Source organism: Coregonus clupeaformis, chromosome 7 (genome assembly GCF_020615455.1).
Source record: "Coregonus clupeaformis isolate EN_2021a chromosome 7, ASM2061545v1, whole genome shotgun sequence".
Lineage (NCBI taxonomy): Eukaryota > Metazoa > Chordata > Actinopteri > Salmoniformes > Salmonidae > Coregonus > Coregonus clupeaformis.
The window spans coordinates 17,425,017-17,438,714 of record NC_059198.1 but is presented as its reverse complement, the minus strand read 5'-3'; the positions used below and the strand labels follow the sequence as shown (position 1 = coordinate 17,438,714).

At 42.8% G+C, this 13,698-nt stretch overlaps 1 protein-coding gene across 10 annotated transcripts in view; it reads right to left on the bottom strand.

Moving 5' to 3' along the window:
- The window catches only part of LOC121569886 (M-protein, striated muscle), a 43,598-nt gene extending 30,612 nt beyond the window's left edge, over window positions 1-12,986 (bottom strand). For 4 of the 10 annotated variants that reach the window (XM_045221185.1, XM_045221187.1, XM_041881176.2 and 1 more), the window contains exons 1-10: window positions 12,899-12,984; window positions 11,936-12,177; window positions 5,802-5,855; window positions 5,310-5,441; window positions 5,013-5,187; window positions 3,739-3,896; window positions 3,342-3,434; window positions 547-635; window positions 255-296; window positions 6-26 (exon numbers count right to left, since the gene is read on the bottom strand). In XM_045221185.1, the coding sequence (XP_045077120.1) occupies window positions 6-26; window positions 255-296; window positions 547-635; window positions 3,342-3,434; window positions 3,739-3,896; window positions 5,013-5,187; window positions 5,310-5,441; window positions 5,802-5,855; window positions 11,936-12,108 (937 nt within the window). In that variant the 5' untranslated portion in view covers window positions 12,109-12,177; window positions 12,899-12,984. Of the gene's footprint in view, window positions 1-5; window positions 27-254; window positions 297-546; window positions 636-3,341; window positions 3,435-3,738; window positions 3,897-5,012; window positions 5,188-5,309; window positions 5,442-5,801; window positions 5,856-11,935; window positions 12,178-12,898 lie in introns of all 10 variants that reach the window. The other 6 variants (XM_045221188.1, XM_045221189.1, XM_045221193.1 and 3 more) reach the window with 4 other exon arrangements.
- Window positions 12,987-13,698: the final 712 nt, after the last annotated feature.

Here is a 13,698-nt window from a genome sequence, read left to right as displayed (position 1 = left end):
GTTACCTTCGTTGTCTGTTGAGCTTGCTGTGCCCAGTGTCAAGGGAACAAAAAAGCTGTTAGTGCAATAGCACCCATGGAGTCCCCAGGTCTTCCCACCCCCAGCTTAGCATACTGTAAATAGGTTATGTTAATACGGTTTAGTATACATTAGTATATATATTTTTCATGTTAATACTATACATGTATATGAGTATTGAGGAATGAGTATATACAGTATGAGTATATATATGAAATTATATTCCTCTGACTTACGTCTGGGCATGGGGAGAGCCTCCTCTACCTCTCCTTTGAATCCTAGAGTAGAATGAACAAATAGGTACATATTATTAACATGTTAAAAATAGGAAATAACAAAGAATTGACTTTCTTTCTTTTAAACTTACAATACACTTTGTGAGAGCAGCACTTAGAAGGACAGTGATTTTCTAAATGGGGTAATCATGGGAATTATTGTCTACTCTAATTCATTGTAGAGGCACAATATGACGAGTTATCTAATCGAGGTAATTACATACTCTGACATATTGATAGCATTGAAACATACTCTTAACAACGATGGAGGCAAAGGAAGAGAGTTCTCCCTTGCTGTTCATGGCAGAAACACGATACTGTGCAGTATCATCAAAATCACATCTGAAACGAGAAAGAGAGAGCGAGAGAGAGAGAGAGAGAGAGAGAGAGAGAGAGAGAGAGAGAGAGGACCAGGTGAATCAATGTCCCGGATACACACGTTTCTGTCTCCTAATGGTTCACGTGTACGTTAATACCCTCTACCCACCCCCTCCCCGTAAATCAACACACAGCTATGTGAGCTGGGACTGTAAAATGCTCCAGAACTCCAGGCCGGGAATACTCTGGGAATAAATAGACACTGTGATGATGTCATCATGTGTCAGGTGGTATATGTGTCTGTATGAATGTTATGTGTGGTTAGATTCTATCATGGAAACATACTTTTCAACTTTCTATAGAGAGGAAGCTACACACTACAGTGAGGGAAACAAGTATTTGATCCCCTGCTGATTTTGTATGTTTGCCCACTGACAAAGACATGATCAGTCTATAATTTTAATGGTAGGTTTATTGGAACAGTGAGAGACAGAATAACAACAAAACAATCCAGAAAAACGCATGTCAAAAATGTTATAAATTGATTTGCATTTTAATGAGGGAAATAAGTATTTGACCCCTCTGCAAAACATGACTTAGTACTTGGTGGCAAAACCCTTGTTGGCAATCACAGAGGTCAGACGTTTCTTGTAGTTGGCCACCAGGTTTGCACACATCTCAGGAGGGATTTTGTCCCACTCCTCTTTGCAGATCTTCTCCAAGTCATTAAGGTTTCGAGGCTGACGTTTGGCAACTCGAACCTTCAGCTCCCTCCACAGATTTTCTATGGGATTAAGGTCTGGACACTGGCTAGGCCACTCAATGTGCTTCTTCTTGAGCCACTCCTTTGTTGCCTTGGCTGTGGCTCAAGGCATAATGTTTCCACCTCCATGTTTGACAGTGGGGATGGTGTTCTTGGGGTCATGCTGGAATACCCATCCACGACCCATTTTCAATGCCCTGGCTGAGGGAAGGAGGTTCTCACAAAAGATTTGATGGTACATGGCCCCGTCCATCGTCCCTTTGATGTGGTGAAGTTGTCCTGTCCCCTTAGCAGAAAAACACCCCCAAAGCATAATGTTTCCACCTCCATGTTTGACGGTGGGGATGGTGTTCTTGGGGTCATAGGCAGCATTTCTCCTCCTCCAAACACGGCGAGTTGATGCCAAAGAGCTCGATTTTGGTCTCATCTGACCACAACACTTTAGTGTGTTACCAATTGTTTTCTTGGTGACTATGGTCCCAGCTGCCTTGAGATCATTGACAAGATCCTCCCGTGTAGTTCTGGGTTGATTCCTCACCGTTCTCATGATCATTGCAACTCCACGAGGTGAGATCTTGCATGGAGCCCCAGGCCGAGGGAGATTGACAGTTATTTTGTGTTTCTTCCATTTGAGAATAATCGCACCAACTGTTGTCACCTTCTCACCAAGCTGCTTGGCGATGGTCTTGTAGCCCATTCCAGCCTTGTGTAGGTCTACAATCTTGTCCCTGACATCCTTGGAGAGCTCTTTGGTCTCCTTGGAGAGCTCTTTGGTGGAGAGTTTGGAATCTGATTGATTGATTGCTTCTGTGGACAGGTGTATTTTATACAGGTAACAAACAGATTAGGAGCACTCCCTTTAAGAGTGTGCTCCTAATCTCAGCTCGTTACCTGTATAAAAGACACCTGGGAGCCAGAAATCTTTCTGATTGAGAGGGGGTCAAATACCTATTTCCCTCATTAAAATGCAAATCAATTTATAACATTTTTGACATGAGTTTTTCTGGATTTTTTTGTTGTTATTCTGTCTCTCACTGTTCAAATAAACCTACCATTAGAATTATAGACTGATCATTTCTTTGTCAGTGGGCAAACGTACAAAATCAGCAGGGGATCAAATACTTTTTTCCCTCACTGTATATGTGTGGTTGAGTTTGGAGGACTATGAGAAAACCTAAAGAATATCTCTCTCCATTTGACACAGCTCATGAGACACTTAAGTGTTTAGTCCTTTGTTAAGTGGCCTAAAATAAGCCACAACAGGGGCCCTCTATCTCCAAATAATTCCTCTGGCGAGGGAGTGGGTTATCTTTAGACGTCCTCTTTGTTATCGAAATGCAAGCTGCAAAATGTCTCGGATCATGTATAGCCTTCACCAACAGCTTTCTGGTGTCTGTCTTTGGCTAACAGAGCTAGTCAGGGCACTGGCGGATAGACAGGCAGGCAGGCAGACAGGCTAGTGGACAGACAGACAGACAGACGGACAGAGCTTGAGTCAGAGAGGGGTATCGATTTCACACATTTCAAATCATACTTCTAACAACCACAATCCACTGTCCCTCGAGTTCACAATGCGAGCCCATCCAAACATTCCCATGGTTGTCAGTGTGCCCACACACGCTGGCCCCCCACAGCCTTTCCTGAGAGTGGCGATTGTATTACACCATGAAGGGGTGTTAAAGGGACGTGGTGGTGACATCACACTGACATTTTACCACAGCCAGAGATGACTGTGGCTTGTTTGAAAGTATCTGTTAATACACAGCAATGAGCCACACAGAGAAGACATGGAAATGTATGTATCAAGCGTCTCAGAGTAAGAGTGCTGATCTAGGACCAGGTGCCCGTCTGTCCATGTAATCTTATTCACTGTGTTCGAAAAGGCTAAAATGATCCTAAATCAGCACTCCTACTCTGAGACGAGTGATACATACCTGAAGACCCTGTGGCGTTGGGATTGTGCCTACCTGTTGATCTCCAGTGAGTGCACGTTGTAGCTGCTCTCTAGCTTATACTTGCCTGGGTGGGCCATTGGGTCGATTGTCACATTGTTTTTGTACCTTGTTATGGAAAGAGAAGAGAAGAGGAGAGAAGCAGAGAAAAAGATGAAAAGCAGGAAAATAGAATTTAAAGGTACAGATCTGAATCAGGATAGAGACGCACGCTAGCAAGATAGACACCAGAGAAGTATTTATACTGTGTTTTATAGTGTTTTAGTGCAATGACATGAGGAAAGGATTGAGAGGGCAGCAATGGCTGATGCTCTATCCATAAGGGATTGATTTGGTGTGTATTGTGTTAGTGATCATTTGGTCATGTCAAGGTGTATCCAGGGAGGTGTGTGTGTGTGTATGCAATACTCACCAGACAACCCGTGGGTCAGGCCATCCAGAGACAGTACAGTGCAGCCTCACACACTGCTTCTCCCACACCGTGTGGGAGCGAGGCTTAATCACAAACTCAGGGGCGTGCATCAGGCTATCCTTGTTCATACGCTTGTGGTACTCCTCGTTCTCATAGATCTGGGGATCAATGTGTTCATTAAGCCTTCATAGAGCCTTCGTAAGGCATTCATAACACATTCCCATGGTGCAACAGTAAAACACTCTACCTCCAGAACCCTTGCAGAAAACATGGCATTCCCCATAAATTCATAAAGAATTCCCGATGCATCCTTGAAGCAAACGCAAGGCATTTACAAGGCATTTGCTAGTTAATGAGTCTCTTAGAGCTGAATCCAAACTTGATATCTGTGCAAATAACAAAAGTAAAAATACATGTGATGATATCAAGTTATGGATTCGGGCCTCTGACCTCTTTACATATGCAGACTCCATGCACTTCTCTGTACGCAGCATGTGTCACAGTCCTAATTGATTGATTAGATTGATTGATTTATGTCCTAACCCATAACTATGGGTATGAAAACCTACTTGTGGATCCAATAACCCTTAACACATAATCCGACAGCACTCTCTGAACACTCTCTGTGTCTTAAGAAACCAGAGCTCCTGAGGAATGTCTCACCCAGTGGCATGGCGTGTTGGCAGAGCAGAGGGGTGATAGTCTAAATACAGTGTGTGCCCCACTCAATGGTTACTGTAACTTTTATGATCCTCGTGAGTGATTAGGGCAGGATATTCCTTGACATAAACATTTGAATGAGGGACACAAATAACCTTCCAAGGGGATGGAAAGCAGAGTAGAATCAATCAATGGATTGAAACATTGCTCGTGGCAATACTTTTCCTGTGAAACTTTGCTAATGGATTTCTTAAGGTGTTCCCTCTGTGATGTCACAAACGTGAATATTCTTCTCTATGATGTAACAAAGGTAAATAAATACTCTTCTCTATGATGTCACTGAGGGAAATAATGTCGCTCTGTGATCTAACAAGAGAAGGAATTGTCCAGTCAGAAGTCAACAAACTAAGTATATTCCATTATGATGTCATGAAAGAGAGTATTTTCCAGTATTACCCAATGTGATGTCACAATGGAATCCCACCCTCTATGACGTCACAAAGACAAAATATTCCCCATTATGATGACAGGAGGGAGAGTATTATCCAGTATTCCTCAATGTGATGTGACAAAGGAACACACTGTCCTATATGACATCAGGATCCTGCACTAACCCTCTTGCTCAGGGAAATGCGCTCGGCTGATTCGCGCATGGACACCTTCCTAGACGTCTGCTCCGTCCGCTCCATCTCCAACCCACTGGTGAACAGATTCCTCCGGGCCATGTATCCAGCATTCTCCTTCACCCGGGCCTCCTCCGTATCCGAAAACCCACTGGCATATTCCTGACTAGGGTTGGGGAGCAAAGCCAGGGAGGGGAGTGGGCAGTGGGGTCATTTTCATGGTCATTGGTCAGAACCACTCGCTGAAATCAAAAATCGCTAAGGTTCAAAGGTTGTTGACTGGTTTACCTGCCCCTGAAGATGGGCACTACATAGCCGATAATCTGGTTCTCTTTGTCCATAGCCAGGTAGGTGGGCTTGGCTCTCTTGGGCATTGGGCTCAGTCTGCTCTCCTCCAGGCCAGAGTATGAGGCACTAAGTCTAAGACACAGGATAGTGTCAATACAGCAGTGTAAACCTAACACAGTGTAGTAACATCAAACTAATGTGAACGTAATCTGAAGGGCTGGATGAGGAGGAGAAAGGGTATATTAAGTTATGGGGAATATTAATCATCAACAAGGAGGGTGGCTTAGGTGGGTTTAGCTGCATTTTTAATAACTATCTCAAACTGTGCAACAACAACAACAAAAAACTGTACACAGCAATTAAGTTCAATATTAATGACCAACAAGGAGGGTGACTTAAGTGCTTTTATCTACATTTCTGATACATTTCTCAAACTGTGCAATGAAGAAAAAGAAAACCCTGTACACAGCAGTGCATCGTCTACCAACAAACCTGGTGTAGCTACAAGGGATAGGCGTTGTTCGTTCATGCAGTGCAATGACATGTCTGCAATGACAAAATAAAAGATAGAATTAAGACAAGGTCGGTCGTCTGTCATCATCAGTGTGCGGTTTTGACACTTGTTTTACTATATCAAACTCTTTAAACATAAAAAAAGACCAACGAGATGGAATGAAATGAAACATGGTGGTCATAGGAGAGGAGGTGAAGGGGAGATACACAGACAACCTCATCCCACTTGAAAAAGGAATAGAAAAATATCCTCAGCTGAAAAACCCACAAACCTGATACTCTACGAACCAAACACTCAATACAACCTTTATTTAGGTTGCACAAAATTGATTCTCGCAATATCAACAAGTTATGCACAGGACTGTGCATTATTGGCCAAACAAATCGCTAGGCAATAGGAAATAGAGCCCCACCTATCTCGTATGTGTGTAATATGCATACAACCAACACGTCACTCATATCACACATGATAATCCTGACATATAATCATACAACAAACACAGACCAGATCCGTGAGAATGGAGGAAGGGATCAGGATTGGAGTAATTCTCCGGGAGGATGACTACAGTATATCTCCAATAAAAGCAGTGACGGAACACATAAGAACATGTTTTATACAGGCAAAACCACCAGAACTCATAAAGCCATGACATGGGAACCAGAGGAATTAACATTTATGAACCCCCTATGCATTTTCACATCATACAGTTGCTTGCGAAAGTATTCACCCCCCTTGGCATTTTTCCTATTTTGTTGCCTTACAACCTGGAATTAAAATGGATTTTGGGGGGGGTTGTATCATTTGAATTACATTACATGCCTACCACTTTGAAGATGCAAAATCTTTTTTCTTGTGAAACAAACAAGAAATAAGACAAAAAAAACAGAAAACTTGAGCTTGCATAACTATTCACCCCCCCAAAGTCAATACTTTGTAGAGCCACCTTTTGCAGCAATTACAGCTGCAAGTCTCTTGGGGTATGTCTCTATAAGCTTGGCACATCTAGCCACTGGGATTTTTGCCCATTCTTCAAGGCAAAACTGCTCCAGTTCCTTCAAGTTGGATGAGTTCCGCTGGTGTACAGCAATCTTTAAGTCATACCACAGATTCTCAATTGGATTGAGGTCTGAGCTTTGACTAGGCCATTCCAAGACATTTAAATGTTTCCCCCTTAAACCACTCAAGTGTTGCTTTAGCAGTATGCTTAAGGTTATTGTCCTGCTGGAATGTGAACCTCCGTCCCAGTCTCAAATCTCTGGAAGACTGAAACAGGTTTCCCTCAAGAATTTCCCTGTATTTAGCGCCATCCATCATTCCTTCAATTCTGACCAGTTTCCCAGTCCCTGCCAATGAAAAACATTCCCACAGCATGATGCTGCCACCTGCATGCTTCACTGGGGATGGTGTTCTCGGGGTGATGAGAGGTGTTGGGTTTGCGCCAGACATTTTCCTTGATGGCTAAAAAGCTCAATTTTAGTCTCATCTGACCAGAGTACTTTCTTCCATATGTTTGGGGAGTCTCCCACATGCCTTTTGGTGAACACCAAACGTGTTTGCTTATTTTTTTTCTTTAAGCAATGGCTTTTTTCTGGCCACTCTTCCGTAAAGCCCAGCTCTGTGGAGTGTACGGCTTAAAGTGGTCCTATGGACAGACACTCCAATCTCCGCTGTGGAGCTTTGCAGCTCCTTCAGGGTTATTTACATTTCTTTGGTCTCTTTGTTGCCTCTCTGATTAATGCCCTCCATGCCTGGTCCGTGAGTTTCGGTGGGCGGCTCTCTCTTGTCAGGTTTGTTGTGGTGCCATATTCTTTCCATTTTTTTATAATGGATTTAATGGTGCTCTGTGGGATGTTCAAAGTTTCAGATATTTTTTATAACCCAACCCTGATCTGTACTTCTCCACAACTTTGTCCCTGAACTGTTTGGAGAGCTCCTTGGTCTTCATGTTGCCATTTGCTTGGTGGTGCCCCTTGCTTAGTGGTGTTGCAGACTCTGGGGCCTTTCAGAACAGGTGTATATATACTGAGATCATGTGACAGATCATTTGAAACTTAGATTGCACACAGGTGGACTTTATTTAACTAATTATGTGATTTCTGAAGGTAATTGGTTGCACCAAATCTTATTTAGGGGCTTCATAGCAAAGGGGGTGAATACATATGCACGCACCACTTTTCTGTTATTTATTAACAAAATAGGAAAAACGCCAAGGGGGATGAATAATTTTGCAAGGCACTGTATCTCTGTACTCCCCAGAGGCCCCTCACAGCATAATGTGTAGGATGGGCCATTCACAAGGGAGTAATATAGAGTCTAGACCCTCTCTCTGAGAATCTCTCTGGGATCAGGGTGACAGCGTCTGGGGCCCTCGTGGAGGTGGGGGGTTGGGGTGTGGGATGACAGTGTCAAAGTGCTGATAAGGAGCGGTTGGGGGGACAGCAGGAGCAAGAACGGTGAACAGGGGGACCTACCAACCCCACACAGTGCCTGGTTGAGTGGCTGTCAGTGTAAACAGAGAGAAGAGGCGAAAGAACACTGACACTATGAAACAGAACAACAAATCCATCAGGATCACTGTTTCCCCACCCCGACCCTCTAGCACCCCTGATAATGCCACTTGTCATTGAAGGATCAGGGTTGGAAAAACACTCATCTAGATGGATTACGATAAGGAACGCGCTTATTCCAGAATGTGAACGCAGGAAAGGCAATCCGCATTCAATGAGTATTCCTAATGGAACAATTAGTATGTCAGCACAATACCATGAACATCTCCAGTTCATAACTGCTGGTATGTCACCATCATAATCAGACTATAATAAACAAAGGGAAAGCTGTGTAAATTCCTGACAGCATGAGGTTTAATCATAAAGGCCCAAATGAGGGACCATTAGCTACACAGACACCCTTTGACCTCCCATGCACAATGTCAAGGCCAGTGTATGTACACTACAGAGATGCCAGGTGCTCCTAAGAGAAAGACCCCCCAACATTTCAACACGTCATCATCCAATACAATAACAAATAATTCAAACAACAATTAACGTCCCAGGTAGCCTGGCAGGTAGGAGCGTTGGGCAAGTAACCGAAAGGTTGCTGGATCAAATTCCCGAGCCGACAAGGTAAAAATCTGTCATTCTGCACCTGAGCAAGGCAGCTAATCCACATTATAAACTGGGTGGTTCGAGCCCTGAATGCTGATTGGCTGACAGCAGTGGTATATCAGACGGTTTACCACGGGTATGACAAAACATTTATTTTTACTGCTCTAATTATGTTGGTAACCAGTTTATAATAGCAATAAGGCACCTCAGAGGTTTGTGATATATGGCCAATATACCACAGCTAAGGACTGTGTCCAGGCACTCCGTGTTGCGTCGTGCGTAAGAACAGCCCTTAGCCGTGGTATATTGGCCATATACCACACCCCCTCGGACCTTATTGCTTAAATAACAACTGTTCACCAGGCGCCGATGATGTCGATTAAGGCAGCCCCCCGCACCTCTCTGATTCAGAGGGGTTGGGTTAAATGCAGAAGACACATTTCAGTTGAATGCATTCATTTGTACAACTCACTAGGTATCCTTCCTTTCCCTTAAAGAGATGTATGAGCCCTGTTTTCACAGGTCTGGGAAATCCACAGGGGAACACAATCACTGACCCCAAATCAGACCTTAACTCATAGCCAACTTCAAATCATGTCTCCAGAGCACAAAGCAGTAGAAGCCTCTAGGAGAAGTATGCTTAAAAGCCATATGCTTTATGTACTCACTCAAAATCTTTGCTTAGTGTGAGATGAAGTCCCCCAATGGAATACTGTACTGGCTGAACAAAATAAAACCTCTTAATAGGGAAACAAGACTTTAAGAAAGGAACAGATAATTACCACAGCTCACATTCCCTGGGACATGGTATGCATGGGTCAGGATGCCATTTCCATCTATAACCCATATACCATACCACTGCATTATATAACAGTGCATTCCTTTAAAGCTTGCTTATACCCAACTTACAGCAAACATTTTATGACGACCGAGTCAATGTGAATCTGAGATGCTCTATTTCTGGTAAACTGAACTATAGTGGGAACTAGGAAAGGGTTGTCTTAAAATAAAAATTTGCATTAGTTCAAAAGCAGACAGGGCAGCGTGCAACAAACACCACTATGAAAGCTGGGATGCACAGTATCCATGCATATGGCTCCTTGGAACTTCACGCAGGATTCACAGACATATTATATACAGTACCAGTCAAAAGTTTGGACACCTACTCATTCCAGGTTTTTTTCTACATTGTAGAATAATAGTGAAAACATCAAAACTTTGAAATAACACATATGGGATCATGTAGTACCCAAAAGTGTTAAACAAATCAAAATATATGTTATATTTGAGATTGTTCAAAGTAGCCACCCTTTGCCTTGATGACATCTTTGCACACTCTTGGCATTTTCTCAACCAGCTTCATGAGGTAGTCACCTGGAATGCATTTACAATTAACAGCCTTAATGCGTTTGAGCCAATCAGTTGTGTTGCGACAAGGTAGAGGTGGTATACAGAAGATAGCCCTATTTGATAAAAGACCAAGTCCATATTATGGCAAGAACAGCTCAAATACGCAAAGAGAAACGACAATCCATCATTACTTTAAGACATGAAAGGTCAGTCAATACGTAAAATTTCAAGAACTTTGAACGTTTCTTCAAGTGCAGTCGCAAAAACCATGAAGCGCTATGATGAAACTGGCTCTCATGAGGACTGCCACAGGAAAGGAAGACTCAGAGTTACCTCTGCTGCAGAGGATAAGTTCATTAGAGTTACCAGCCTCAGAAATCGGCAATTAACTGCACCTCAGATTGCAGACCAAATAAATGCTTCACAGACACATCTCAACATCAACTGTTCAGAGGAGACTGCGTGAATCAGGACTTCATGGTCGAATTTCTGCAAAGAAACCACTACTAAAGGACACCAATAATAAGAAGAGACTTGCTTGGGCTAAGAAACACGAGCAATGGACATTAGACCGGTGGAAATCTGTCCTTTGATCTGATGAGTCCAAATTTGAGATTTTGGTTCCAACCGCTGTGTCTTTGTGAGACGCAGAGTAGGTGAATGGATTATCTCCGCATGTGTGGTTCCAACCGTGAAGCATGGAGGAGGAGGTGTGATGGTGTGGGGGTGCTTTGGTGGTGACACTGTCAGTGATTTATTTAGAATTTAAGGCACACTTAACCAGCATGGCTACCAAAGCATTCTGCAGCGATACGCCATCCCATCTGGTTTGTGCTTTGTGGGACTATCATTTGTTTTTCAACAGGACAATGACCCAACACACACGTCCAGGCTGTGGAAGGGCTATTTGACCAAGAAGGAGAGTGATGGAGTGCTGCATCAGATGACCTGGCCTCCACAATCACCCTACCTCAACCCAATTGAGATGGTGTGGGATGAGTTGGACCGCAGAGTGAAGGAAAAACAATAAACAAGTGCTCAGCATATGTGGGAACTCCTTCAAGACTGTTGGAAAGCCTTCCAGGTGACTACCTCATGAAGCTGGTTGAGAGAATGCCAAGAGTGTGCAAAGCTGTCATCAAGGCAAAGGGTGGCTACTTTGAAGAATCTCATTTGTTTAACACTTTTTTGGTTACTACATGATTCCATATGTGTTATTTCATAGTTTTGATGTATTCACTATTTTTCTACAATGTAGAAAATAGTAAAAATAAAGAAAAACCCTTGAATGAGTAGGTGTGTCCAAACTTTTGACTGGTACTGTATGTTTTGAATGTTTTTAGAGAAAATAGATAAGGTTGGAGAATGTTACTGGGAGTGGTAGAACACCTTAATATGGCAGGTGTAGAAGCAGGAAGTGGAGGAAGAATCAGTCAAAGCCGAGAAAGGATGGTTACTAAGCGGGACCAACTGATGTGGAAGCCATGGATGGGGGTATGGGAAAAGTTGACAGAAGTACAAGATAGGAGGTATGAGATGGGGTTGGGTGGGGGTGGGGGTTAAGAGGGCAGCAGAGATATCTTCTGACACCAGTATGGATGGATGGGATGAATATGGGCCAGAGCTACTGTACTGCTGGGCGTCTTCCTCCTTCTTACCCACTGCTGGCACTAAGACCGGCACTGGCACTGGCTCTGCTGCTGCTGCGGGCGGCATAGCTGCTGCTGCTGCTCGACTGGTACTGGCTAACAGCCGATTCCACCTCCTTGCTGCGGTAACCACGGTCATAGTGGCGGTGCTGTTTCTGGTAGAAAGGTGTGGATCCCGACATCCTGCACGCTGTTCCTGGCACAAGCCCTGAATTCAGCCCGAGTCTCTTGTAGTCTGCCTGTCTGCTTAGCTAGTGTTTGAGAATGGGTTTGTTCTATACAGTTAAAGCATTGCTCCAAAATGTAGCCTATTTTTGTAAGCTATTAGTTGTTTAATGTTTGGGTTTCATTTACAATTAGTCTTGATAATAATTGTTGTTATTGTTGTACTTTATATAATCACAGAGGAAAGGTCATGACCTTCATTGCCTCTATTGGATTAGAGGGGATTATTATAACATTTTGGGGTGTCATATTTTTTTCATCTGCACATAACTCAATCATACTATCAACTTCATTGGATGAGGAATAAAATGCAAAACTTTTTCTGATAGTATAAATAGCCAAATTGATTGGGTAGATGTAGAATTCAAACCTTTTAAGGGTTTTTCAAATAACTTGATTCATGTAGGCCTACACTTACTGTATTTAAATCAAAGGATTTTCTGATTTTTTTCATACTTAATGCCTGTAGCCTGTCCTAAAAGCAACAGGTGCATTTTCTTTATCCAATAGGGTGCGATTTTAGGGTGAGGAGAGCTTGTGAATCTGAAATTCCAAACATCAGCGTGTGCACTGAGGCTGACATAGCACAGGATCACAAGACAAAATAATCACACCATCAACATGCACACGAAACCTACAATAATATTCAACAATGAATTGTCAATATATATATATATATATATATATATATATATATAAAACTCCTATTTTGGTGATGCAGCGGTCATTTATTTTGCGATCACTTACCTAGGACAAAAAAGCCACCAACTGCTGAAAGCAAAGGAAAAAGTGATCCAACTCCAGGTGTAAGCCAACAACGCTTGATATCCAGGCAAATTCGCAGGTAGGTGCGGTAGCAGAGGACAGGGCAGCTGTCTACACACTAAAAAAATATTGGCACTCAACGGAATGGCCAAGCCGCAGTCGCGTCCTTTTATGGCGAGCGGGCCCGATAAATATAGACGGGAGCAGAACGGAGGGAAGCTGTCTGAACTCTCAGAAGACAGCAGCAGACCCAACCTAGTTCAGTTAAATTTGAATATGTTGGTCATTTCCGAGTACAACTTATTTGCAACGTCCAAAATGACTCTACCTGTTGGCCTATATTTTTGGCTATGCTAAGCCTACTGTACAAAATATCTGCAGCCTGGCATCACGCAGTGTTGCTGTAATTTTGACACCATTTAGAGAGTATACTCATTACTCATCGTCAGTGTCCCATTAACTGATTACTTTATAAGTATAGTATTTAATCAAAGGTATTTCCTTATACAGTAAACCTTACATTTATTAATGACTATCAAGGTTATTGTCAATGTATCATATTCACATATGGAATGGTCACTTTAGTGCCTGACATATAAACATTACATTTTGGTTGGACCTTGTGTGCCAATGAAGTGATATTGATCTTTATCTTAATCTTAATCTTATTTTGCCTGGTAGGTCTAATATTGTGCCATTGTTCAATATTCCTACACTTGACTAACGGTTGTCTTGGCTCCTCACCATAAGAGCTTCAGCTGTGTCTGTGACTATCTATAGCC